The sequence below is a fragment of the Arvicola amphibius genome, chromosome 6 (assembly GCF_903992535.2).
Source record: "Arvicola amphibius chromosome 6, mArvAmp1.2, whole genome shotgun sequence".
Classification (NCBI taxonomy): Eukaryota; Metazoa; Chordata; class Mammalia; order Rodentia; family Cricetidae; genus Arvicola; species Arvicola amphibius.
In genome coordinates this window covers 59,731,090-59,754,809 of record NC_052052.2, presented here as the reverse complement: position 1 = coordinate 59,754,809, position 23,720 = coordinate 59,731,090, and the positions used below count along the sequence as shown (strand labels likewise).

Here is a 23,720-nt window from a genome sequence, read left to right as displayed (position 1 = left end):
GCAGACAACACTGTAAGTAACCAGGTAGTTGAAAGAGAGGTATCAGGAAGAGTTTCTATCCCCTCCCTTACCCATCAAATTTCAAAGCAAAATGTGTATGGAATATGCAAAATATAATGACCAAAACCTGGAAATATGGCTCAATCCCACAAATGTCTGTTGTACCAGGAAGTCTATGCTGTCTCTGCCCTCTCTAGAGTGTACAGATTGGGTGTCCAACTCTGCTGACCCTCAACAACAGAGGCTAGCTTAAAAAGCCTCTCCCCTGTGTGTGTACAAAGAAGGCAAAGGGAATAAGTCAGAATAATATTTTGGCTTCATTAAAATCCCAGCAAGGAATACATGGTGTATTTCAGCTTTTAATCCCAGCACTCAGGAGGCAGAAGCAGGCAGATCTCTGTGAGTTCTAGGTCAGCCTGGTCTACAAAGGGAGTTAGTTCCAGGACAGTCAAGGCTGTTAAATAGAGAAGCCCTGTCTTGAAAACTCACACACACACAAAGGAATTCTCCTGACTATCTGTGGTTATTCCTCACCTGGGATAGTCTATGAGAGCAAATCCTAGGAGGTGGATCGGGCCACAGGGGAACAAAGGATGATTACAATAGCTGAACTGTGAAATAAAATCTTGTAGTACATCTACATCTACATAACAGTTCAAATTCTTTTACCTTCCCTTTCAACACCTTGTTCCTGAAAGGTATATGAAAGACAGGTCAACCCCAAAGTCATTCTACCAAGAAGGCTTTTATGTGAAAATCCATTGTAATTATGAAATTCCTTATTTCTGTCTTGGCCAGGCAGCTCAGAAATAATGAGCTCCCTGTACATTTTGTTTCCAAGGAGATAAGACCAAAAATTCATTCGAGGCCCTTCTGGACCCTGGCAGGAACCACTGTGTGCAGTGTGTGAGTCTTTGAAGTGGTATCAAGACAGATAAATCAGTGCGAGTCTGTGTCTGTTGTCCTGCCAGCTTCCTGAGCCCAGAAAAAGGAATGTAGGCATGGAAGGTGACCGTGGCACTTCTCGATGCACAACAAAGACTGAAAAGCCTCTTAGTTCCTTCCCTATAATCTTGTTCTCGACTCTAACAAACCTTACTGGCCTCTCGGATCCTTGCCCAGGGCCATGGCTCAGAGGCTGGCTCAGCACAGTTAATTCAGGGGGATACAATGAAGATTCAGGGTTCACAGGTTAGAGTGAATCCCTTCTGCTAAGGACACCAAAATCATCCTGATGATGGTACAACTGCAGAGAGAAAAAACTATTACAAAAAAAAAGTGGAGGGAAGGCTGAGTAAACAAAGTCTTTACTAAACAACCACTGCAGAACTCTTTCATCTTGGAACCTAACCATGCTCCACACAAAACTTGATTTGATTATGAAATGATATATTTTGTTTTCCGTATCCATGAGTTCCATATTCAAGGATTCAACCAGATACATATCAAAAATAGTCAGGAAAAATAAACATGTCTGAGCTTAACACGCAGGCTCTACTCATTGTTACTCCCTAAATAAAATAGTATAGCAACGATTTATATAACATTCACATGACTAGATAAAACCCAAAGCACACAGGAGGATGTGTACATGTGACATATGGATATTATGCCATTTTATGCAGAGACTTTAACGTTTTCTGTTTTCTACACCCAAAGGGGTCCAGAAACTGTCCTCTCATGCATACCAAGGAGTAAGTGTTCCACTCTGGACATAAAAATTTGTTTATGTTTACATAATTCATGAGTTCCTGCCATCCAGAGAGCTGTCTTAGCTCATCTCTTTATTTTGATGTGGAAAAGAAGAAAATTCCAGATGCAGCCAATGAGACTTTAAAATAACCCCTGTACCTCTGTCATATCCATTCCTTGAGAACTTCATTACTTCCAGGCACAAAAGCTATTCTGGGGTCATCTTGAACTCTCTTTGGGCCTAAGGAGTAGAGCATTGCTTATTCATACAACTACAATTTGGCCATTGGACTTTGCTCCAAAGAACTCTTAATTTTATGATCAACCAACTGATAAACTAGTTTTGTTCAACTGTAAGAAAGATCTGTTACAATTGGGAAAGAAGTCATCAGCATCTGAAAAATCCCATGTACTGAACTATTTTTAAGGTCTGATGGACAGCAGAGACCCTTATCTGCAGAACAAACCCTGGGGAGAGAGCAAAAGGAAGCATTCTGGGAAATCATGTCTGTGTGTGTGAGAGAGCACTCAGATCACTAAGTCCATAAGCCCATTTTCTGAGACATCAGCTGCTCTGTTGCCCAAGGCCTGTGTTCTGCAGCAGCCAGCACTCACACCCAAGATCCAAGATCTGGGCAGACAGCAGACTGCGTTCTCCATTCCTATGTTATATTAATTTTATATAAGACATTTTTCTTTAATAAACTTTTGTTGTGAAACAGTCTCAATTTTACACATTGACAGGATAATATTAATTTTCCCATTTGATCCATTTGAGGGTATGTTTCTGACCCCATTACCCAGTATATATTCCCTCAAGGTTAGCTAGCTGTCCCTGTAGCATCCTTATAGTAAAAGAATCCAACCCCGATAACACGTTGCATTCAGCTGCCATGTTTCTTAGCTGAACGATTCCTTGGACTTCCTTGATCTCTGTGGCAGTACTTCTGAAGGGCACAGACTTACTTCTGAACAGTGTGTGCTTCAATTCAGGTGTCTGACGTCACCTCATAATTAGATTTAGGCTGTGAATATTTGGCAGGAGTAAGCGCCTGGCACTGGGTTCATCACCTTGTACCCAGTCACGTGATCATGGCAGCTGCTGCACCCTCATAGCTGATTTGAATTCTAATCGCTTGCTAAAATGTCTGTTGGGTTTTCCTTTGCAAAGTTATTTAACTTCTCTGGTCATCAGTCATAGTCATAGGGAGATACTTCAAATTGATTCAAATATTCTGTTCTAAGGTAGACTTAAAGGTTGTATATATTTGCATAATTCATGAATTCCTGCCATCCAGAGAACTATCATCTTGTGCTGTGATTTTTATTTTAGTAAAAGAAATTCCTTGATGCAGCCAACGAGGCTTTAAAGTGGCCCTGTATCTCCCGACACTGTCGTGTCATCCCCTGAGAACTCCAGAACTCCTGGAGGCTCCCCTCAGACTTTCCCCATCCCCGACCTAGAGAATAGTTCTGGAAGGTGCTGCTGTGGTGCCACTGTTGGCAGCGCATACACACGTACGCGCACAGCTGCACATGCAGCTGCAAGACCACAGTCTCTGTATTTGCCTCGACATTAGACCATGAGTTCTCCCTTGTGCCTCCAGTTCTGGCCCAGCACTACAGAATTCCATCTCCATTTCCTCTTTATTTGTAAGTGTACGGCCTCTACTGTTCTTAATGCGTTAAGTGATTTGGTCAAGCCCTCTCTGCATAGGCGATCTCCTCTCACTGCTGTCTCTTGGCCTCACACACACATTCTCACCCCACTTGCATTCATTCACCATTAAACAAACCACCACCATGAGCATCTTAGCCTATTTTCTGTTGCATATATATATATTGGGGGTGGGGCTAGGAGCTTGTAGTTCAGGGAACTGAAACTCCCAAGGGCATCTTCTTAGCTCTTGGTGAGGATGTCTTTTTGCTTCGACTCCTGGTGGAAAACAGAAGGATGAGCAAACATAAAGAAAAGATTCCAAACTCCTCCTTCTGAGCTGCTCCTGTAAGAAAACACTTGTCCATTCATAAGGAGTCTGTCCTTCTGAACCAAACACCACTAAGTTTCACCTCCAAACACCACATCTTTCAACATGTAAGTTTGGTTGGTAGTACACACTCAAACCAGAGCAACACCCTGTGTGTACTTGTTGTAGGAGGGCAATTTGCTTGTTCCTGGCTGCTCAGCCCCAAAGTAACCACACAGAAATTATATTAATTAAATCACTGCTTGGCCTATTAGCTCTAACTTCTTATTGGCTATCTCTTACATCTTAACTTAACCCATCTCTATTAATCTGTATACCACCATTAGACTGTGGCTTACCAGGTAAAGTTCTGGTTTCTGTCTCCCACGGAGCTACATGGCTTCTCCCTGACTCTACCTTCTTTCTCCCAGCATTCAGTTTAGTTTTTCCCACCTAGCTAAGTTCTGCCTTGTTATAGGCCAAAGCAGTTTCTTTATTCGTTAACCAATAAAAGCAACACATAAACAGGAAGACCTCCCACACCATGTACTTGGGATTTTACTGCTCAGAAATCCCGTTCTCAACTATCTCAACTTCTCCTCCTCTCTGAACTCTGCCTCAGCCTCACACAGTGGATTTTGGACTGCATTGTTTAAGAAGGAAAGGTGAGTGGCTGGGAAATTTCTGGTACATGACAGAAAATAGATTGCCTCCAGACTTGGAAGTGAAAGAGAAGAAAGCAGAGAGCAAGGAGCATATGATGCCCAGACTTTGTAACCCTGGGGCATGAAGCATCTGGTTAGCCAGGACTCTGACTGCTGCCATAAGCCAGGGAAGCAATCTCACAATGTCACATCTTACCTGGTACCTTGTGGGAAGTACTCCTATATTGTAGACTTCTCACTTTAAGTAAGAGAATGTTGTTGGTACTCTTTCTACTACTGCTGTCTACATGGGGATTCTTAGCCTAGGTCCAGGAGCTTGAGGCACTTTCTAAGCCCCAAGTGCATATGAAAATGTGTTTTGTTTCTCATAAAAGAACATAGAACTTCCTTCAGAATCTCTAAGGGATCTGTGATCCATCAACATTTACCTAATGACTGTATACAAAGAGATATCAGAAGGCTCAATCTCACTGAAATCAAAGTAAAGCAGATATAAAGAAAATGTTATTTGTTGGGTAGGAAATTTGTAGAGACATAGATTTTTTTAATTGATAATTGATGCCATAGCCAAGTACCACAGACTTCATGATCTAACACAACAGAAATTCATTCTCTTTTAATTGTGGGGATCAGGATTTCAGAACAGACAATGCTAGGATGAAGTCAAGTTGACCAAGCTTCCAGAGGCTCTGAAGGGCAGCTATCCCCTTGCCTTACCAGCTGCAAGAAGCTACCTCTGTTCTTCCACTGTGATTATTGTTCTATCTTTAAGGATGGCAGAGGACCACAAATCTTTCTCTAACGCTACCTCTGTTTCCCCTCTTTTAAGTACCCCTTTGATTGCATTGATATTCCAGAATAATCAGCCCAGTAGATACTTTCTTAATCACATCTGAAAAGAGCAATTACCTATAAAGTAGCATGTCCACAGGTTTCCCGGTTTGTGGTGGGAACTTCTGAAGACAGAGACCATCGTTCTGCCTACTGACTACAATATTCAAGAATGGAGTAACATGCCAACCATCATACTTTGCTGCCCAAAATATGCATTAGCATAACATTTCTGGGGGACAAGTTGGCAATACGTAGTCGATATTCTTAGTGACACTCATTAACCCGTCAGTGCTCCTTCAGTGAGATGACGTAAGGGCCATCAGAACTCAGGGACAGAGCTGCTAAGAACTTTCCCTTAGCATAATTTATATTCATGACAAAATGGAAATTACCTAATTCTCTGTAGAGATACCATAAATAAAAGGTACTGGTACATTTACATAAAGACTCTGGCAACAGGTGTGAAGGATGGGTAGATCTCTTATGTATTAATGGGAAGACTCCAAGATTCCCTAAGTTACCTAGTGAAACATGTGCATCTATATGTTGGAAGGGACAATATCCAGAGGTGTGTACCTCTGGGTAGTGGGAACGGAGGGATTTCTTAATTGTCATATTTTTCTGAACTTTTAATCCATAAAGAACTTTGGACTGGTATTTTTTTAAAAGCAGCAAAATGAGACTTTTAACTAGGAAAAGAGGTATCAAATTCTTTCTCTGGTGAAAATGGCTGTTTTCTTTGGAGGTAAAAATATGTACTGCACAGGCATTTAGTGGTTTTACTGGCCCATTTGTTCTCAGCACACAGAAACCCTAATGATCTCATGTCCTAGACTGGAGCTTCTAGACTGCCACCTCTTGTCACATAAAGTTATATTTGGGCGCAGCCATGCTGATTCATTTAGATGTTGTCTGTGGTTGCTTTCAAATGAGAAGGAAAGCTGAGCAACAACAGAGATCATATGGCCCCAATCTAAAGCATTCCCTATCTAGCCCTTCCCTGATAAAAAACCCACCACTCCTGCCCTTGGCTTTCTTACTAGCAGCAGTGACACTAATCTACTACTCAGTTTGTAATCAAGTTTTTTGAGAGATTACACTATATAAACATCTTATAGTAAACACTTGTCATTTCAGAGCCTTGCTGGTCACCCTTTCCCTACCATTATAACCCAAAAATACATATGGGGAGGGAAAATCTATCACTATAGGAAAACATGGTTTTCCTGTATATATTATATAGGATTTCCTATATTTGGTCTTTAGAAAGATTTAAGAATAATATTTTAAGAAAATTTTAATTCTAACTACTAAAGTAGAATATAGGTATCCAGCCGGGCGGTGGTGGCGCACGCCTTTAATCCCAACACTCGGGAGGCAGAGGCAGGCAGATCTCTGTGAGTTCGAGATCAGCCTGGTCTACAAGAGCTAGTTCCAGGACAGGCTCTAAAGCTGCAGAGAAACCCTGTCTTGAAAAACCAAAAAAAGAAAAAGAAAAAAGAAAAAAAATATAGGTATCCAAACTGTGAGCCCCTGTTCTGTCTAATCCTAAACCTTTAAGGGTTCTATGTCTTTGCCATATTTGAGATACCTTTAGGAAGCTCTGTGGGAACATTCAGCCTCCTCTCTGTATAAACTGATGACATGACCTGTCAAGGTATGGTTAAGGGGAATATTTTCATTGTAGTTATGAGAGTTCAGCCAGAAGCATCTGTAAGAGTTCAGAGCAGAGAGAGAAAGTAGAAGATGGAAGAAGGTCAGCCAATTGGGCCTGGCCAGGAGAAGAGGCAATGGTGGGGAGGGGTGAGTAAGAGACAAAGACAAAAAGGGGACCAAGAGGTAAGAGAGAGAGGATAGCTGAAATATCAGGGATATAAGAGGAAATGAGCAGCTTGGGGGGCACGAAGCTCCTGAGCTGGAGACATTTATGTTGGAGGAAGAGGTGAGGAGGGTTAGACACTTGGGGTGCTTGAGGGACCCTGGAGAGCACATTCGCTCTGGCATGCTAATAGGCACCACAAATAATCACAAGTGACCATTTGTTGCTCCTGCTGGTGATAAGGGAACTAGCTGCTTTGTGTAGAGAAGAACCTGTTTCACCAGTTCCAGGAGAAAGCTGGCTTTTGGACCTGACACTGCCATCATTTACAGAGACCGGGTACACAAGCCTTTCCAGATGTATTCTCCACTGCAGCCCCCAGGCTCCTGATGTGAACGCTCCATAGAACAAGGACCCCAGAAAGGAAGAAATTCAACCCAGCAGTTACCTGCTCCTATCTAGACAGTATGTGTTTTGCCTCACCCAGGCCTAGATTTCTCCAAATGTCAGGTTGCCTAAGGAGGCAGCACTGGTTTTAGGGCTCTACATCCAAGTGGTTCTTTCCAAATTGAGAATTTTCACAGATGGTCTGAACCATGCTGCCTATCCAAATGCTCCAAGGGAATCTGTGGGTTATACAGGTCCATGATAGATCCAAAACCATATCCAAAGCGGATCAGACACCAAAGCAACACCGGAAATGTATATTGCAAACAACCATCAAGGCAACTGAGCAGCCACCATCAGCACTTCGCCTGGCCTCTATGCACGCCCCAATACGAGCTGTGGGTTTCTGACCTCCTCTTCTAAACATATCTCTATTTATGGGTCCCAGAAAAACCACACACTCTTAGAGCCTGCCTGCCAGAGGCCAGACATCATGGGCCAGATGTGTTCCTGTCCAGCAGCTGCCGGCCCATAGCGTCCTTCCTCACAGCTTGCTGGGGACCTCTGTCCTTACTGTTCCCGAACCTTTCTGTGGCTCTCATCCCTCTTCCAGCTTGCCTGCTTAGCTCTCATCTTTATTCGCTTCACTAACAGTGTTTATTATTTTCTTTACTTTGTTGAGAAGTTCCTGGAGCCTCAGGACCCAGGAGGCTTATGCGCAAATAATAAATTCACCGAAGGTCTTCGCATCGCCCCAGCAGCCCCACCCCTCCACCGCACTCTGGAATTCCTCGTCAGCAGTTGTTCCTTCCTGTGCCCCGCCAGTGAACCCCAGTGCGGCCTCTCAGGATACCTGCTATGAATATTAGCCATTCTTCATCTCCGCTGCTGTTCTGTGGCTTTGGTTCAGTAGAAATGAACTGAAATGCGGTGTGTCCAGGCCTCTGAGTGGAGGCCCCTTTTGTGTGTGCGCGCAGATGGGTTTTGATTTCTTTCGCAAGGGCTCTTGCCGGTACACAGAGCCAAACCTAGCCTGAGCTCATGAAGACATGTTGGCTCTAGGCTGCTGTGGACTTGGGCTTACTCCCCAACCCAATCTGGATATTTTTTAGCTTGCCTCCCCATTGGCTGACGTGCAGTGAGCGCAGCTACTTTGCTCAGAAGTACTGCCTAGGCTCCATAGCGTTTACCCCGCCCCTGCTGTTTCCATGTCAGGGTAGTTGCTCCTCAGTGATACTCCCAGAGTCCTGAAGTAAGGATTCATTTCCAACCAAACATGAAACACCAGCCTCCTTCCTTGCAGAGTGTGGCTTGCTGGGAATGACAGATGTAGACAGAGAGAAGAGCTCTGGCTTAAGAAGTGTGGTCCCACGTGATCCATGTCCGGGGACTCACAGGCAGGCATCTGGTCAGTGGACTGAGACTCCTCCCGGGACCCCGCACAGCTGGCAATCAGGCCTCCCTGGGGCCATGCTCTCCTCCCTGCCCGCAGGCTGGGTAGCACCTGTCAGCAGCCTGAAGGTAAAGTCAACCAGGGATTTATAAACCCAGAAAGTTGAACCTTTTTAAAAATACTGATGTGTTTTTAAGAGGTGAGCTTTATGCCAAGAGCCTACTGGCAGAGAGGGACACGGGGGAATTCTGTGTATTATCCACGTGTGATAAGTTAAATCTAAAACAATTCTTACTGTGAATTTTAAAAACTGAACCAATTTTCTTGACCTTGCCTTCGCCTCTTCTCTCCCCACTCCCCCTTCTGAAATGAGGTCCAGGCATCCCTGAACTAGTATGATGTTCAACACCCCAAATTCCACCTTAAACAATGAAATCCTGTTTTCATAGCCAAGGCTGGGGGTGCCTGTGCCTCAGTCATAGGCAATCTCACCTTGTTGACCTATAAGAGAATAATCAGATCCTAGGATATACATAAGGGCAATCATTATAGAGAGAGAAAGGCCTTGATCAAGTCATAAATCTGGATGGAGCTACTTTTCATGCTGAGAAATATATCAAATTCTTCCACCAGATGCCCAGGAGCATGGGAGACATTCGTATGCCCCCTGCCAATGGAAACCCAACGCTTACCCTTAGGGGTAGAGAGACATTTGGGGAATGGAAAACGGGCTTGTGTAGTTCTGTTTTTCCAGGAATGTTTTAAAGTTAGTTTTCTTTGGGCAAATGTGCATGGGAATAGTCTTAGCCTGGTTATTTGACCAGCTTATTGGGAGGTCCCAGAAATCTGAGTGAAAATTAAAGTGGCCTGTCTTCTTCCATGGTCTTCTGGGGTCCAGCTGACAAATGGGGAGTCAGGAACTGGGGTTTTCCAATATAAATTCATCATTTCTCCCAGTCCACTGCCTGGTGCCAGTTCCCCCTCACTCTCTGCTATTTTAAAGACTTGTTGCCCGGGGGGAACCCAAGCTGAAAAAAAAAAAAAAGCAGGGACCAGAAGGGGCAGTGAAATGGTATGACTATTTTGGTTGGTCACCCCATGGCCCTAGCCTGGGCCCCCACACCCTCTCAGACCACTGGCAGACCAGAAAGGCCTCTATAAATTCTAAAATACCGAGAGAGTGTTTTCCAGTTTTGTAAAATTAAATTAAGGAAAGGACATCCAGACTGGCTACGCCGAGTGCCAAGTTTCATCCCAACACACATCATTTTTATAGTAACGTTTTTTAACTCTGTGAAAAACACAGGATTATAATGAAAATGCTGACAGGCCTGGAGCCAGCTCATGAAGTAATAATGCCACGTCTTTAATATTTTTACACAGCATGTCCCAACCTGCCACAGCCTTCCTTTCCTTTAGATAGCAGTGAAGTGAAAATTCCCAGAGAGCCGCTTTCTCCTCCTCCTCCCTTGGAATGTGCATTCCCATTTCCAAGGCTTTCTTCCTCGTGGGCTCCTGAAGCCCAGATACAGTCTTTGCTCCGTGACTGATTTATCAGCCTAAGCTACTTTTTTTTATGCTTTTTATCTGGAGAAGCAGGGGGCGGCGGAGATATATGCTCTAAACCTTACTTGTACTCATTAAGGCTCAGGACTCATGAAAATGAACTCTGGATATGTGGCTCACTCAAGTGACAGACAGCTAATGAATCTAGAGTTGGCTTGATCTCTACAAAGAAGTCCACAAGCCAAGCTGCTTGCCAAAGCTCCTGGTGGTTTCCAGCCCTTTAAATCAACAGCAACAACAAATATCTACTGAACGGTGATCACTGTGAGTTCAGAGCCTCTTTGGAGATGGTGCCTCCAAAGCAGCCTTATCGGGTTACCTTGAAGGTCCCTAGCGGCTCCTGTGTATATATAGCAAGCAAGGAAGCTGGAAGCCAGGGCCAACAGGCCACCTACTTTTCTACCCCAGTGTTTATCCCACCTGTCAGACTTGGGCTGCTTCCCCGAGACAGGCTACTACAGTTCTAAAACAATCAATGCACAGTAAAGACATGGGGCTAATGAAAGCAGTGAGGACCATTTAGTAGAAGCAAGGGCATCAGCTGGACGGAATTCCTGGGCTCACTGGGGCCCACTGACTCTGTCCCGTGTGGAGCAGGTGGTGTGGAATTCCTTGGCCTTTGACTCGTGCTTCCTAGGCCCAAATACTCTTTGGCTTCTCTCTGCTTCCTATCGATATACAAGGTCGTTATAGACGTTTGGAGGATACATGGTTTTGCCTATATTTAAGGTAACAATGATCAGAACTAAGAATTTTTATATACTTTTTCTTATTTGGTTTATCTTCCCTCTAAACATTGTTCGCTGCACAGTCAGTATGTTGGAGGAGGAAGAGGAGATGACCGTGACAAAAGAAAATGGAAAGCACAAAGCTTCATCCGCCTGGCTGTGGCTCAGCTGAGAACCACAGCCAGCCTAAGAATGGAGCCTGAAGGCGGTGTTTTCTTTTGCTGATGGAGGGAGGCTTTCTGCAGCCAGCACTCTCACTAGCTGGGCAGCTTTCTCCAACTGCTTCCCTTACCACCACCACCACCCCAGCCCAAGTTCGTTAGCAGCTGGGGACTGAGGACTGAGGACTGTCCATCCCTCTGATGGTCCGTCTCCTCGGGAAGGCACTGGGACTTGAACAGGAAAGGCTGGCCCTTACAAAGCTGAGGAGGATGTAGGAAAAAGAGGTGTCCGCCCCTCTTCGTTCCCTCTGCGCTAAACACTGCTGCACTTCTCACCAGGGCAGAAACTGGGGCTTGGGAGTCCTGACTTGGCCTCTCTGGAGGCATGGAATACAGAGCACAGTTCTGGATGTCCTTGTACGTGGCACACAGAGAGAGCGCTCTGCTTCAAAACGAAATGATTGATATGTCCTTTACCTTAACAAATGAGAAATATCCGTGACAGAAGGGAACCCCGTTACAAGGCAGGTTTTCTCATTAGCAATGAAACATGGATAATTACTCTCTGGGAACATACACAGTGGGAATTCATGTTAGACCTTTATTTTGACTATTGCTGCTGGCAATCCTCAGAGACCATGGTGCGCGCACGCACACACACACACACACACACACACTCTCTCTCTCTCTCTCTCTCTCTCTCTCTCTCTCTCTCCCACACACACATGTGTACATAAAAGCTCAGGAGCCTGACTGCATGTACACTAAGAATGTTACTACTGAGTACAAAGGACGTTTCAGGGAGACACCTGTGTGTGCAGTCAAAAGTACCGAAAGACAAACAGCAATGGAAAAGGCAGATAATTTTGCTTTATCTTGGTTAGAATTCATGTTTTTGACCTCTCTCTCTCTCTGAAAAGTAGACCAAAGATGGAGATGGACTTCCCTAAGACAATTTTTCAATTCATGATGAACAGTCTCACACATTGAAAGTGCTCTCTCTATGGTCACTATATCCTGATGTGGAAGAAATTCTATCATCTATTCAGCAAATGTCCATGGTCTTAGGAGGGAAAAGAGACTTTGTGAGTGCCCTAGTTAGGATATGTATTCAATAACCTATAACAAAGACCTCAAACACCCATGCCTCCTCTGTGCCTATCTGGGACCCCTTAGAATCCAACCTGAACTTTAGGGAGAGATTCCCAGGGCCACTTTCCACCCCCACCCACCCACCCACATTCATCCGACCAACCAACCACTGGACCCAGGGAGTCGGTCCATGTGGAGTGGACCCTTAACCCTACTTAGCAGACACTTAAAGTCAGTCCCCTTCCCTGCCCACTTTGCCTAGCAGAACTTGAACCCAGAAAGGCATTCCTGTTTCAAGTCCTGGTATACAGGAAAATATCCCAGCCTGGTCTGACAAAATACAATTGCCTTCTAGGTTCAGCAGTAAACTTGTGTCAAACTTCAAGGGATCTGACCACAGAGTGTTGTTGCCCTTTTCTTCCCAACAGAGAAAGCCAACAGAATGCCTGGCTGTCGATATACACCCTCATCTGCAGGATGGAGGGAGGGAGGGGGCGGGACAAGTCTTTTTGTTCTATGTCGTTATTCTCCTTTCCAGTCCCTGACCAGAACTAGAAGCTACAATTCGTATGCCAGGGAGGCTGAGGGAAAGCCTCTGACCTGAGCAGTATTCATCTGGAATTCAGGACTTGATTTGCTCTGAGAAAGAGAAAACAGGAAGGGTGCCCAGCAGCATCTTCCTAGAGGACAGCCAAGCCAAAATTTTCAGAATCAAGAGTGGCAAGAGGAAAATCATTTCTGACTTCAACAGGGCTAAGGGAGGGAAGGTGAACCACCAAAACTTTAAAGTAAACTATAAAACATTTAGGAAAGGGGCTGGAGAGAGGTGGCTCATTAATTAAGAGCACTGGCTACTCTTGCAGAGGACCTGGGTTCAGTTCCCAGCAATAACATGGTGGCTCACAGCCATCCATTACTCCAGTTCTAAGGGATCTGCCACCCTATTTTGACCTCTGCACATACCAGACATACACACTTGGAATACATGAATATATGCAGGCAAAACTCTCATACACATAAAATAAAAATAAATGTTTTTTTTTTCAAACCATTTAGAAGACAAATGATGGGCTAGCCCCACCTATGTTTAACTTGTGGAAAAAAAAAGTTGACCAGACCGACTATAGGGAAAGCAATTATTTAGATACTGAGTTGTTCCTGAACATCAGTGAATGGAATAATGCAAGCATGAGTTAAGAATAATTTTAGATTCATACTAAGTAAATAAAAAAGCCAATGAACTTCCATGCCTTGCCATGCTGCTGCATTAAATGCCATTCCTGCATTTGTGCTTCTACCCTACGATTTATAGACATTGAAATACACAAATTCTGACTGTGCAAATACTGTTCAGTTTGCAAAATCATGGTTTTCATTGGTGCATGCATATGTGTGTGTACATGTGTGTGCATGTGTGTGTGTGTTTCACTGCACTTGGCTCTTATTTGCCCCCACGTACTATCCTCTGTATCCCTCCTCTCACACTGGTTCCCTCCCTCCCTCCAAATAGTCACCCCGTTACTTTGCCTTCTTAATTCCATACAAGCTGACAGCTCCCTGGAAGAGAGGAGGTTGTCCCAACTACCTGCTTAATCCTTAGAACTGTAGGTTCCAAGTAGACACTTGCTGAGCTACACTGAAGAAAACCTTAGTTTCTCTGCAGTTTGATGATTTGGTATGCACTGTGAGCTTCGAAACAACTTTTCTCATGAGGCTAAGTCATTGGGCTACAAGAACAAATACAGCAAGTGCCCCAGATCCACAGGATATGTGGTTTTCCTCACAATGGCAATCTATTTTACCAATTTCATAATATGTGTTCAATTTAATATCTTAGAATTTTAATGTATCAAAATATGTTGTAGCTACACAGAATAGGACTGCACATGCCTAGTCCATGTTACATAGATAAGAGTAGGGTTGCACATATCCAATACATGCCTGGTTAAGAGCTGTCAAAAAAGAGAAAGCAAGGGTCTTCATTTATGGACAAATTAGGCCAATGTATAAAATTATTTCCCTAGTATCTTCTAAAAATATATTACTTCAAAAATAATATAAAGTAACATGGCAACAGGGATTAGATTTAAATTGGCAGAAGTTTGAATATTGAAGAAAAACTTCCTTTATAAATGAATCAGTGAATCAGTGGAAGAACTACCAGGAAAAAAACTTTCAACAAATTACGGCAATTGTGCCATTGTTTCAGAAGTCAGCATAGAGGCAGGAAGAGGAATAGTCTCTTTGTGTTCTTTGAGCATTTTATTGAACTGAATGAAGAATAGTTACCCTCCCAGAAGTCCAGAGAGTGGAAACACCCCTGTCCTTGGGAAAAACACGCAATCAGTAAGACCGTGACATGTGTACAATTCCTAGGGCCATGGAAACCCTCATGAGCTCACCAGGAATGTGGGGTTTGGCTGTACCACGGATGTCTTCTCTCTTCTTCTAGGCTGCCCCATCAAAGGTCACCCCACCCCCAACATCACCTGGTTCCGAAATGGCCAGCCAATTGCCGCTGCCCCGGGGCTGACCCACCACATCTGGGGAGCTGGACAAATCCTCCAGGTGGCAAATCTCAGTGGAGGGCCTCAAGAGGAGTTCAGCTGCCTGGCTCAGAATGAAGCAGGAACGCTCACGCAGAAAGCGTCTCTGGTGATCCAAGGTAAGAACTCTCCAGGCTTGGAGCAGCGACTTATTTGGGAATCCATTCTCTAGTGGAACGTGCTGATATTCTCGTGGGGAATGTCTCTGTGCCGTGAAACCTTACCTTCTACCACCACAGAGCACCTGGGACCTATCCCGGCTGAAGCTGGAAAAATCAGGCTGGAGAGGGCATTGCGGTCAGTTACACGCTTTCCTTTTAAGCTGATTTAACTGGGAAAGACTACACACAGCACATTTTCAAGAAATCCACGTCTTCCCTGCTGATTCTGTTTAAAAGTATATCTTGATCTAACCAGCGGGGTGGGGCCACTTGCTTCTGCCTGGAGAGAGCAGTGTAAGGCCTCACACTCCAAGCTGTTCAGCCATAATCGCATGCAAAGGCCTTTCTAGGCACCTTTCTTTTGGCTTTGGTGCTGGTGGGGGGAGGGAGGAACACCAAAAGAACAAAAGAAAACAGCCCTGATAAAGCAGCCTGCTTGGCTCAGGCATGAGCCTTCCAGGAACACAGGCAGGTCAGCAAGGTCATACTCAGTGCACAGAGCTGCTAAGGAGCTGAAGGCAGCGGGAAGAAAGGCCAAGCTGGCCTCTCTGTGGAAACTGGGGGAGGCTGCTTTCCATGGGCTGATTCTACTGCACTGTATGTGACTCTGTGGAGAAAAACAAAATGTTATGGATGTCCTCCCAAAACTGAGGACTCTGGGAAGGATGGCTTGCTTTCACTAATGCTTCATGAAAAGAGATTTTTCTAAGCACACGGATCTCCTGCTGCAACAACCTCCCCTGCCGCTTGGCTCTCCAAAGAGGAAAACGAATCTGCACTGTTTGTAACACGCAAGCATTAGCAAATGTGAATCCCAACGATACCAAGCAATGTTTATTTTAACAGCCTTCCCTGCAATACGTCACCGGTGGTCCCCAAACAGAGACACCACAGAGCAGGGCTCTTCCCTGAACATCATTGTCTCATACAAAGGGGAACTCTTCGGATAGGCTGTGTTTTGTAAAATTTACAAATTCCAACTCAAATTCATGCTTTTAAACATGATTAAGTACCTTGATATATTTCTACCTCTCTGTAGAAAAATAAAGTCACTTTGTGATGAACCAAAATGAAAAAAGAAAGACTTGAGCAAATATGATTAAAAATAATAACCACTGTGACTGTCGGCTACATACTGTGCCGGGTACTTGTGGAGCTAGGCCTTTCCTCCCATCTTACTCAGGCCTCACCATACTTCGTGAGGAAAGGGGCTCTGTGTTCGTTATTTTCCTGGTGAGCTGACTCGGAGGCTCCTGGAGCCCAGCGGCCTTGCCCAAGTTTGTTGGGATGGCGCCGCCCCACCCCCTAAGCAGATGGTGTGTTTATACAGCCCCTCTCAGCTCACTCATCTTTCCCCTGCCCAGAAAGGCAAGCGTGGGCAGTAACACCACGTCGTCTTCCCTCTGATCCTCCCCCCGTGACAGATTACTGGTGGTCTGTGGACAGACTGGCGACCTGCTCAGCATCCTGTGGTAACAGAGGGGTTCATCAGCCCCGCCTCAGGTGCTTGCTCAACACCACGGAGGTTGACCCTGAACACTGCACTGGAAAGCCTCGGCCAGCTGTGCAGCCTGTTGCCTGCAACCGGAGAGACTGCCCTTCTCGGTAAGTGTGCCCTTTCTGCCCCCAGCCGCTGGCCCTGACTATTAGCTAGCCGTCAAGCACCATGCAGAAAGAGATGGCATCCAAGGAGCTGCTCTTTCCCATAGGCACCTGCTCACCATACTAGAGATGGCCTCCAAGTAGACCTCTGCTTTCAGCTCTCCTCATTCCCCCCCCCCATTCAGCCAGCAGAAGCTACCTAGGCTGTCAAGCCCTGAGAGTCTGTCCAGTAAAGAAGTATGTCCCAGGGTGGGGCCAGAGGTGACACCCATCCTGCAATACTAAACTGCTGTTCTGGGTTGTTCGGAACGTATTTCCTATTGAAAAGTTGAAGAGACAAGGACTACTGGGCTCAACTCTGACTTTTTCCTTTCTGTCTACCTAAATACCTCTGCTAGTTAATTTTAAGGAAGCAGTTGCATCTCACTAAAGTTGGACTGCATCTCATTTTTCTATAGCTGCTAACTCCGGATGCAGTTCCTGCACTTTAGATCTAACTTCAGATTCGTAGTTAGGTTCAATGACACCCACCGTTGCCTTTGCTCATTTAACTCTGGCATCAAGAAGCCCTGAGTCCCGCTGAGCTCATATCCCCAAGTCTTCAAGGCAGTAGCTAACGGGTAATGGATGGGGTCGGAGTTGGCACCAGCATGGCGCTCTGCAACCCAGGAGACTTGGCTAGGAACTGAAGGGCCCCTATCTGTAGGGCTTTGCTATACTGCTCCGGCAACTGCTTTGTGTTTTGCCAGCTGAGTCATAGGGAGCAGCTGAGACTAGGAGAGACTCCATGAAATATGAAACACACTCATTAATATCAGCAGTTTGACTCGCTGACGGGAAGGTTTCCACGGGAATGATTAATGTCCTTTTATACCCTTCCTGAACAGTAACATGGCCCATAGCTCTCCTTTCTCAAAACCCCCACCCCGGCTCCTGAAAACATCACTGAAATGTATATTTAGAAATCAAATTTGATTGAAACGCAGGCCTGACATTCACCAGGGACAGAAGGATCTGGAAGACTGCCCTTGCCAAGCTGCATGAAATGAAGAAGAGATCTTTCACGTGCCAGGAACTCTGTGATTTGATTTGGTGATGGTCAGAGCTAATCAGCCTAATTTACTTCAGCGACTGACATAGTAATGGCCATCTCTTCTTAGGTTTCAATGCTTCCAGTGGCTTTAAAACACCTTGTGCTTGCTTCCTAAACACGACATTTCCTTGGCCTAGAAACCCACTTAAAGTCATCCTCCCCAGGCCAAGGCACTGAGAAATTGCCACAAACTAAGTCAGCTGTAGATCCTGCTGGAAGAAAGAATCTCTTCCCTGTCTCTCCATGCACTTCTTTTGAAAACCAAACATGGTCCCACTTGGCGGGGAAGCCCCATAGGGTTCCGTTTGACTAGAATGCCAGTCCAGCTCGAGGACCACATGAGCATCCTCTCTTGTACAGACATAGGCATGACCCTATCTTCCAACTATCTTCTGACTATCTGCTCTAACCCAGGTGGCTGTTCATCTACTTTACAGTTCTAGTCCCAGACTCCATGTATCACAACTGCTGGGGTCTTCCTGGAGTCTACAATTGGCAAGAAAGGACCATGACTCTATAATTATCTGTATGTGCACACATGCAGAAGAGGGCTCCTACATGATTGTAGTGTCCCCAGATTATAGAATGGCTTTATGAGGAAAGCTCATTTGTCATATTTTTGGTCAGTTTTACTTCTAGGGACTTAAGTTATATTCTGAGAATAGATGTTTATACTACACATGCAACCCTCTAAGATATATGACTTCTACACTGACTTACTAATGGTAGCAAATTACCCTAAAAATCTAGAATGATCTTTGACTATTTCTGAAAGGTGGAGCAAAGTTCCAGACAAAACCTTGACCTCAGTGAAACCTCCTATCTCAAGCGGTAACGTGTTTGGACCCAGCTCTCCTAGGAAAAGGGTCCTTCCCTGACATAGTGCAGTGTGAGTTCTAGCTAAAAGCTTTCTAGCCACAATTTCTCTAGTGTGGGGGAACTTAAAGCAACCAGCCCTCAATAATAGTCTTTCCTTGTCAATGTTCCAATTTTAGAAATTTCCTGGGGCTGCAAGGAAAATTCATCCAAATGGCATCATAAAAATCCATTTCCTAGACCAGAAATTAAGCCATCCACAGGGCCATGTGCTCTTTGTAGAGACTCTAGGAGTGAATTTGCTCCTTATCACTCCCATATTCCAGTACCTCTTAAAGTCCCTGGTGTGTGGCTGCAGCTTCTGTTCCCTGGTCATTCTGCCACCTTTCACCCATGCGCGTTTCCCTCTGATAATGGCCTGTAGGGTCTACTCGTATAATCTCATCTCCAGATCCTGCCTATGGTGCATGCCTGTAACTCCAGCGCTCAAGTCCAAAGCTGAGCTGTGCCACATACTGAGACCCTGTCTCACAAACAACAAAAAGCCCTTATCTGAAAGCAAGTTAGCATTCATGGGTTTCAAAGGCATGGTGTAGACATTTTACATTTTTCTGAGTAAATCTTGGGGAAATGACCCTCAGATCAACATCCACGTGTGTTGAGAAGGACAAGCAAGGTTTTATTTCCCCCAGGCCTTACCCTCTGCAATTGCCCTCATGTCTGCTTTCTCCTCAGGTGGATGGTGACCTCCTGGTCTGCCTGTACCCGGAGCTGTGGTGGAGGCGTCCAGACACGCCGGGTGACCTGTCAGAAGTTGAAAGCATCTGGGATTTCTACCCCAGTGTCCAATGACATGTGCACTCAGCTGGCCAAACGGCCTGTGGACACCCAAGCTTGTAACCAGCAACTGTGTGTGGAATGGGCTTTCTCCAGCTGGGGCCAGGTGAGGAGCCAGAGAGGTTTGGTTTGATTGTTTTGGTTTTTGGTTTTGAGAGCAAATCTGCAGATAGAAACCTTGCCACAGTAGGAAGAGAAATGCCACCGCCTCTCTCTAACCCCACCCAGTGTCACTTTTGCATCCCCTATCCTAACACGTGTAAGGTTTTCTGAGGCATTAGCACACTCCTGAGACCTGTTGCTTTTCATTTTATGACCATTTCCTGTAACTGGGAACTTCAGAGGAATGCGCCCGTGGCTCTGCACCAGGGTTCTCAGCTAGTTCCACAGATCAAAAACGTCACTGGGAAAACTTTGAAAACAATGATGACCAGCCCATACCCCCCAAAGGTGGGAGTCAGCTGCACTGCAGTGGGACTCAAGCAGGCTTTGGAAACCGGAAACCATCATCCCAAGCCAAAAGAAAGGTGAAGCCAACTGGATCACCTTGAAACCTATGCCTCCTTCTCCTTCCTCAGTTCTCTGCCTGGAGGTTGACATGGAGTCATTCAGAGATTCACCAGTCTGGGCGTGAATACATTTTAAACAAAAGAGGCTTTATGCAGATACTCACGCCAGATCTACATCCAAGACTTGGAATTCCCAAGGTAGAGAGCCTAATTACATTAGTCGGAAGCTGATAAAAGCAAAACTCACAAGGCCTACACACTTCGTGCAGTCAGGGCAAGCACACATCCTGACGTAGTTCCTGCCTACACATCATCGAGCTCACAGCCAATTATGGGCAAGCATGCTTGTTTAAAGAAACAAAAACGTGTGGTTTATTATCCATAAACAGCAGTTTGGTTAAAATTGTACAAGGCCAGGCAATTATAAGAATTACCCCCAGCATTCTGGGAAGCTATTTGTCCTTGAGCATGTGAGGCTTACAGGTTAGAGGCATTCTTGTCTTATAGATCTCCTAAGCACAGTAATTTAAACTTAAAATACAATGCTAGCCATCACGAAATCAACAGAGCCACAGTGGTCCTCGTTTGGCCAGAGCCTCAGGATGAAGCCTCCTTCAGCTATAATGGAGGTACCATATTTAATTTCATCCACTGAGAGGAAGTATCATGTTTAGTTGTACTTTTAAAAGGGGACTACCCCAAACAGAAGGTTCTGGGAGTGAAGGGAAGTCAAGGGGAATATGGTCATGGGTCTGGACCAGGTGACACTGTGCACCTGTCAGAACCTCTGTGTGTCCTAAGGCCTGTTAGATACTAAGAACAGTCTCCTTACTTGTATATCTAATTCACCAAATGGCCTGAAGCCTCCCTCTATAGTTTCACATTGTTGTTCTCACACTCAAGAATCAGTGTGTATAAGTGCGTATAGGAAATAATTTCATTGTATATATACTGGTTAGTCCCAAAATCTGTGTTCAAAAAATATTGGGGATCTACCATGTGTACAAGAGATACCAACAGAATGATTACAGGTGGTGCCCACCAACAGGTAGCACCATCAGTCCCGGCTATTCTTGGTTCATCTGGGACTGGCACTAACAGACAGAGTGACTTTTCTGACTGGCCAGACAAAATTCTAACGTGTTGGAATTAGCTCTCTACACATTCCTGTTCGAAGTGCAATATAAAACATGTTTGTTTGAGAGCTTTTTAAAAAGCCCAGCAATGAGCTCTCATATGTATGACCAAGTGATTGCAGCAGACTGCCAAACCATTTTAGGAGAGAGAGAATCATTTTTTAACATATGCTGTTGGGTGATGCCAAGAAATGAAGCTGGTCCCTTACACCAAATAAATTTCACTTTTAAAAATAAAATTCTTAGAAGAAAACGGAGGGGTAATCCTTCATGACATCGAACTTGGCAATAATTTCTTCGATATGACACTGCCTTAGTTAATTTGTGTTGCTCTAACAAAATTATGTGGATAATTTGTAAAAATAATTACTTCTTACAGTTCTGGAAACTGAAGTTTGTTATCAAGGAAGTTGCCCATATGGTACAAGCCTTTCTGCCATGTCAGACACCACATGGCATGAAAGCAGGCATGCCAGCACAAGTCTTACAGAGCCACTAATCTCATCAGGGAGGCACCATCCTGAACACCTCAGTCAGCTTTAATTATCTCCCACAGTGCCGCTCCCCTTCCCCAAATATCATCAACATAGAATGAATAGAGTTAAATTTCCAACATATAAACTCAGAAAATCTATCCAAACCATGCCAGACAACAAAAACACACCACCATTAAGGGGTTTTGTCCAGCAACAGGATACTGTCACGTGAGTGAAAAGGCCACCTAGGGCATAGGAGGACATACTTGAAATCATAACTCTGACCAGAAGAGAACAAATCCATAATGGCTTAAAATTCCTACAGCTGAACAACAACAAAAATAAATAAATAATAAATAAATAGCTTTCCTTGGGCAAGGATTTGAATAGTCATTGAATGGGGGAAATATTAGAGAAAAGTAAATCAACAACAGTACATTACTGTGAAGAGCAACTGGCCATCAAAGGCCCAAAGCCAGCCAGAGCTACATAGAAAAAAAATGCTTTCTTGAAAGAAATCCCACAATACATTACCATTTTATACTCATTAGGATGATTATTTTTGAATAAATGGCAAGTTTGGTGTTAGCTGGGGCAGACGCTCAGTGGTAGAGCACTCACCTAGCATACACAGGGCCTGCATTTGAGTCTCTGCTCTGGGAGGGATAAAAGTTTAGTAAAGATGAGAGAAATTGAATTCCCAGCGTGGTGCCTGCGGGAAACAAAATATGGTTTAGCTACTGTGGACAACAATGTCGGTTCCTCGAAATATTAAAATGAAAACAACAAAGGAGAGGTGGAGGGAGGAAGGTGACCAGAATCTATTATACGCATATAAAAAATTGACAGCGAATTAATGATAAAAAATGAAAAATAATGACTGCATGCCCCAAGAATAACAGTTCTGCTGAGCACACCAAAACAGCGTTGTCATGTGTCAGTGATACGCAGCCAATGACTAGCCATAACATACAATAGTGATCCCATAGATTACATCACCTGAGATGGAGAGATGGCTCTATGGTTGGGACTGTTCATTCCCAAGGGAGCCAGCTCCCGGCATCTATATATGGTAGCTCACAAACACCTATAATTCCAGCTCCAGGGAGCTCACTGGACTCCTGAATGGTCATGGTGAGCACACAAGCTCACTCATATACATATAACTGTATCAAATCAGAACAAGTAAGCCACCAGCCTGCCCAAGGAACTCTCCCACTCCCTCAGTTCAGTTCCCAAACACCCAATCCACTGCCACCCCTTCCTGACACACTGCTCACCACTGTTGTCATGCCCCTGTCCCCAACTCAGACATAAATGCACTGCTCAGATGCAGATCATGCCAGCCAGAAGAACAGCCCCCAACTCAGGCGAGGATCGCTTGCTCAACCTAAGGTCACACTAGCTGCCAGAAGTTCAGCTTCCAACCTACACAGAAACTCCCTGCTGGACCAGAGGATACACCAGGTTGCCAGAATTCCAGGTCACAAAGACCAGAAGACCAAAGTAGAAACAGACCAAGGAACAAAACACCCATCCAAAAAGACAAACTCAGAAATCAGCACCTAGACCTAAAATCACCTCAAACCCAGGTGCCTAGACACCACAACAACATCCAGGACAATATATACCCCCACCTGAACCCAGCTACTACAGCAAGCCCTGAAAATTCCAGCATAGCTGAAGCACAAGAAAAAGACCTTTAAACAAACCTTATGAAGATGATAAACAGGAAAATTAAAAATCCCTTTTAAAAAGCCAAGAAAAAAAACAGTTGAGGGAAACAAAACAGTTTAAGACCTGAAAATGAAAATAGAAGCAATAAAGAAAACACAAACTGAGCAAATTCTGGAAATGGAAAAATCTAGGTAAGTGAACAGAACTACAGATGCAGGTATCACCAGCAGAATACAAGAGATAGGAGAAAGGATCTCAGACACTGAAGATACAATAGTAGATACATCAAAGAAAATGCTAAATCTAAAAAATCTGGGACACTATGAAAAGACCAAACCTAAAATAGGAATAGAAGAAAAAGAAAAATATTTTCATCAAGATTATAGAAGAAAATTTTCCTCAACTAAAAAGGGAGATGCATATAAATGTACAAGAAGCATACAAAACACCAAATAGATTGAAACAGAAAAGAACGTCCCCTTTACCACTTAATAATCAAAATACTAAAACATACAGAACAATAAAAGAATATTAAAATCTGCTATGAAAAAGGCCAAGTAACA

At 44.4% G+C, this 23,720-nt stretch overlaps 1 protein-coding gene across 1 annotated transcript in view; it reads left to right on the top strand.

Moving 5' to 3' along the window:
* The window catches only part of Adamtsl1 (ADAMTS like 1), a 348,621-nt gene that overhangs the window by 314,741 nt on the left and 10,160 nt on the right, over positions 1-23,720 (top strand). Inside the window, exons 24-26 of the mRNA XM_038334446.1 lie at positions 14,757-14,969; positions 16,436-16,616; positions 19,258-19,465. Coding sequence (XP_038190374.1) covers positions 14,757-14,969; positions 16,436-16,616; positions 19,258-19,465 — 602 coding nt within the window. The remainder of the gene's footprint in view (positions 1-14,756; positions 14,970-16,435; positions 16,617-19,257; positions 19,466-23,720) is intronic.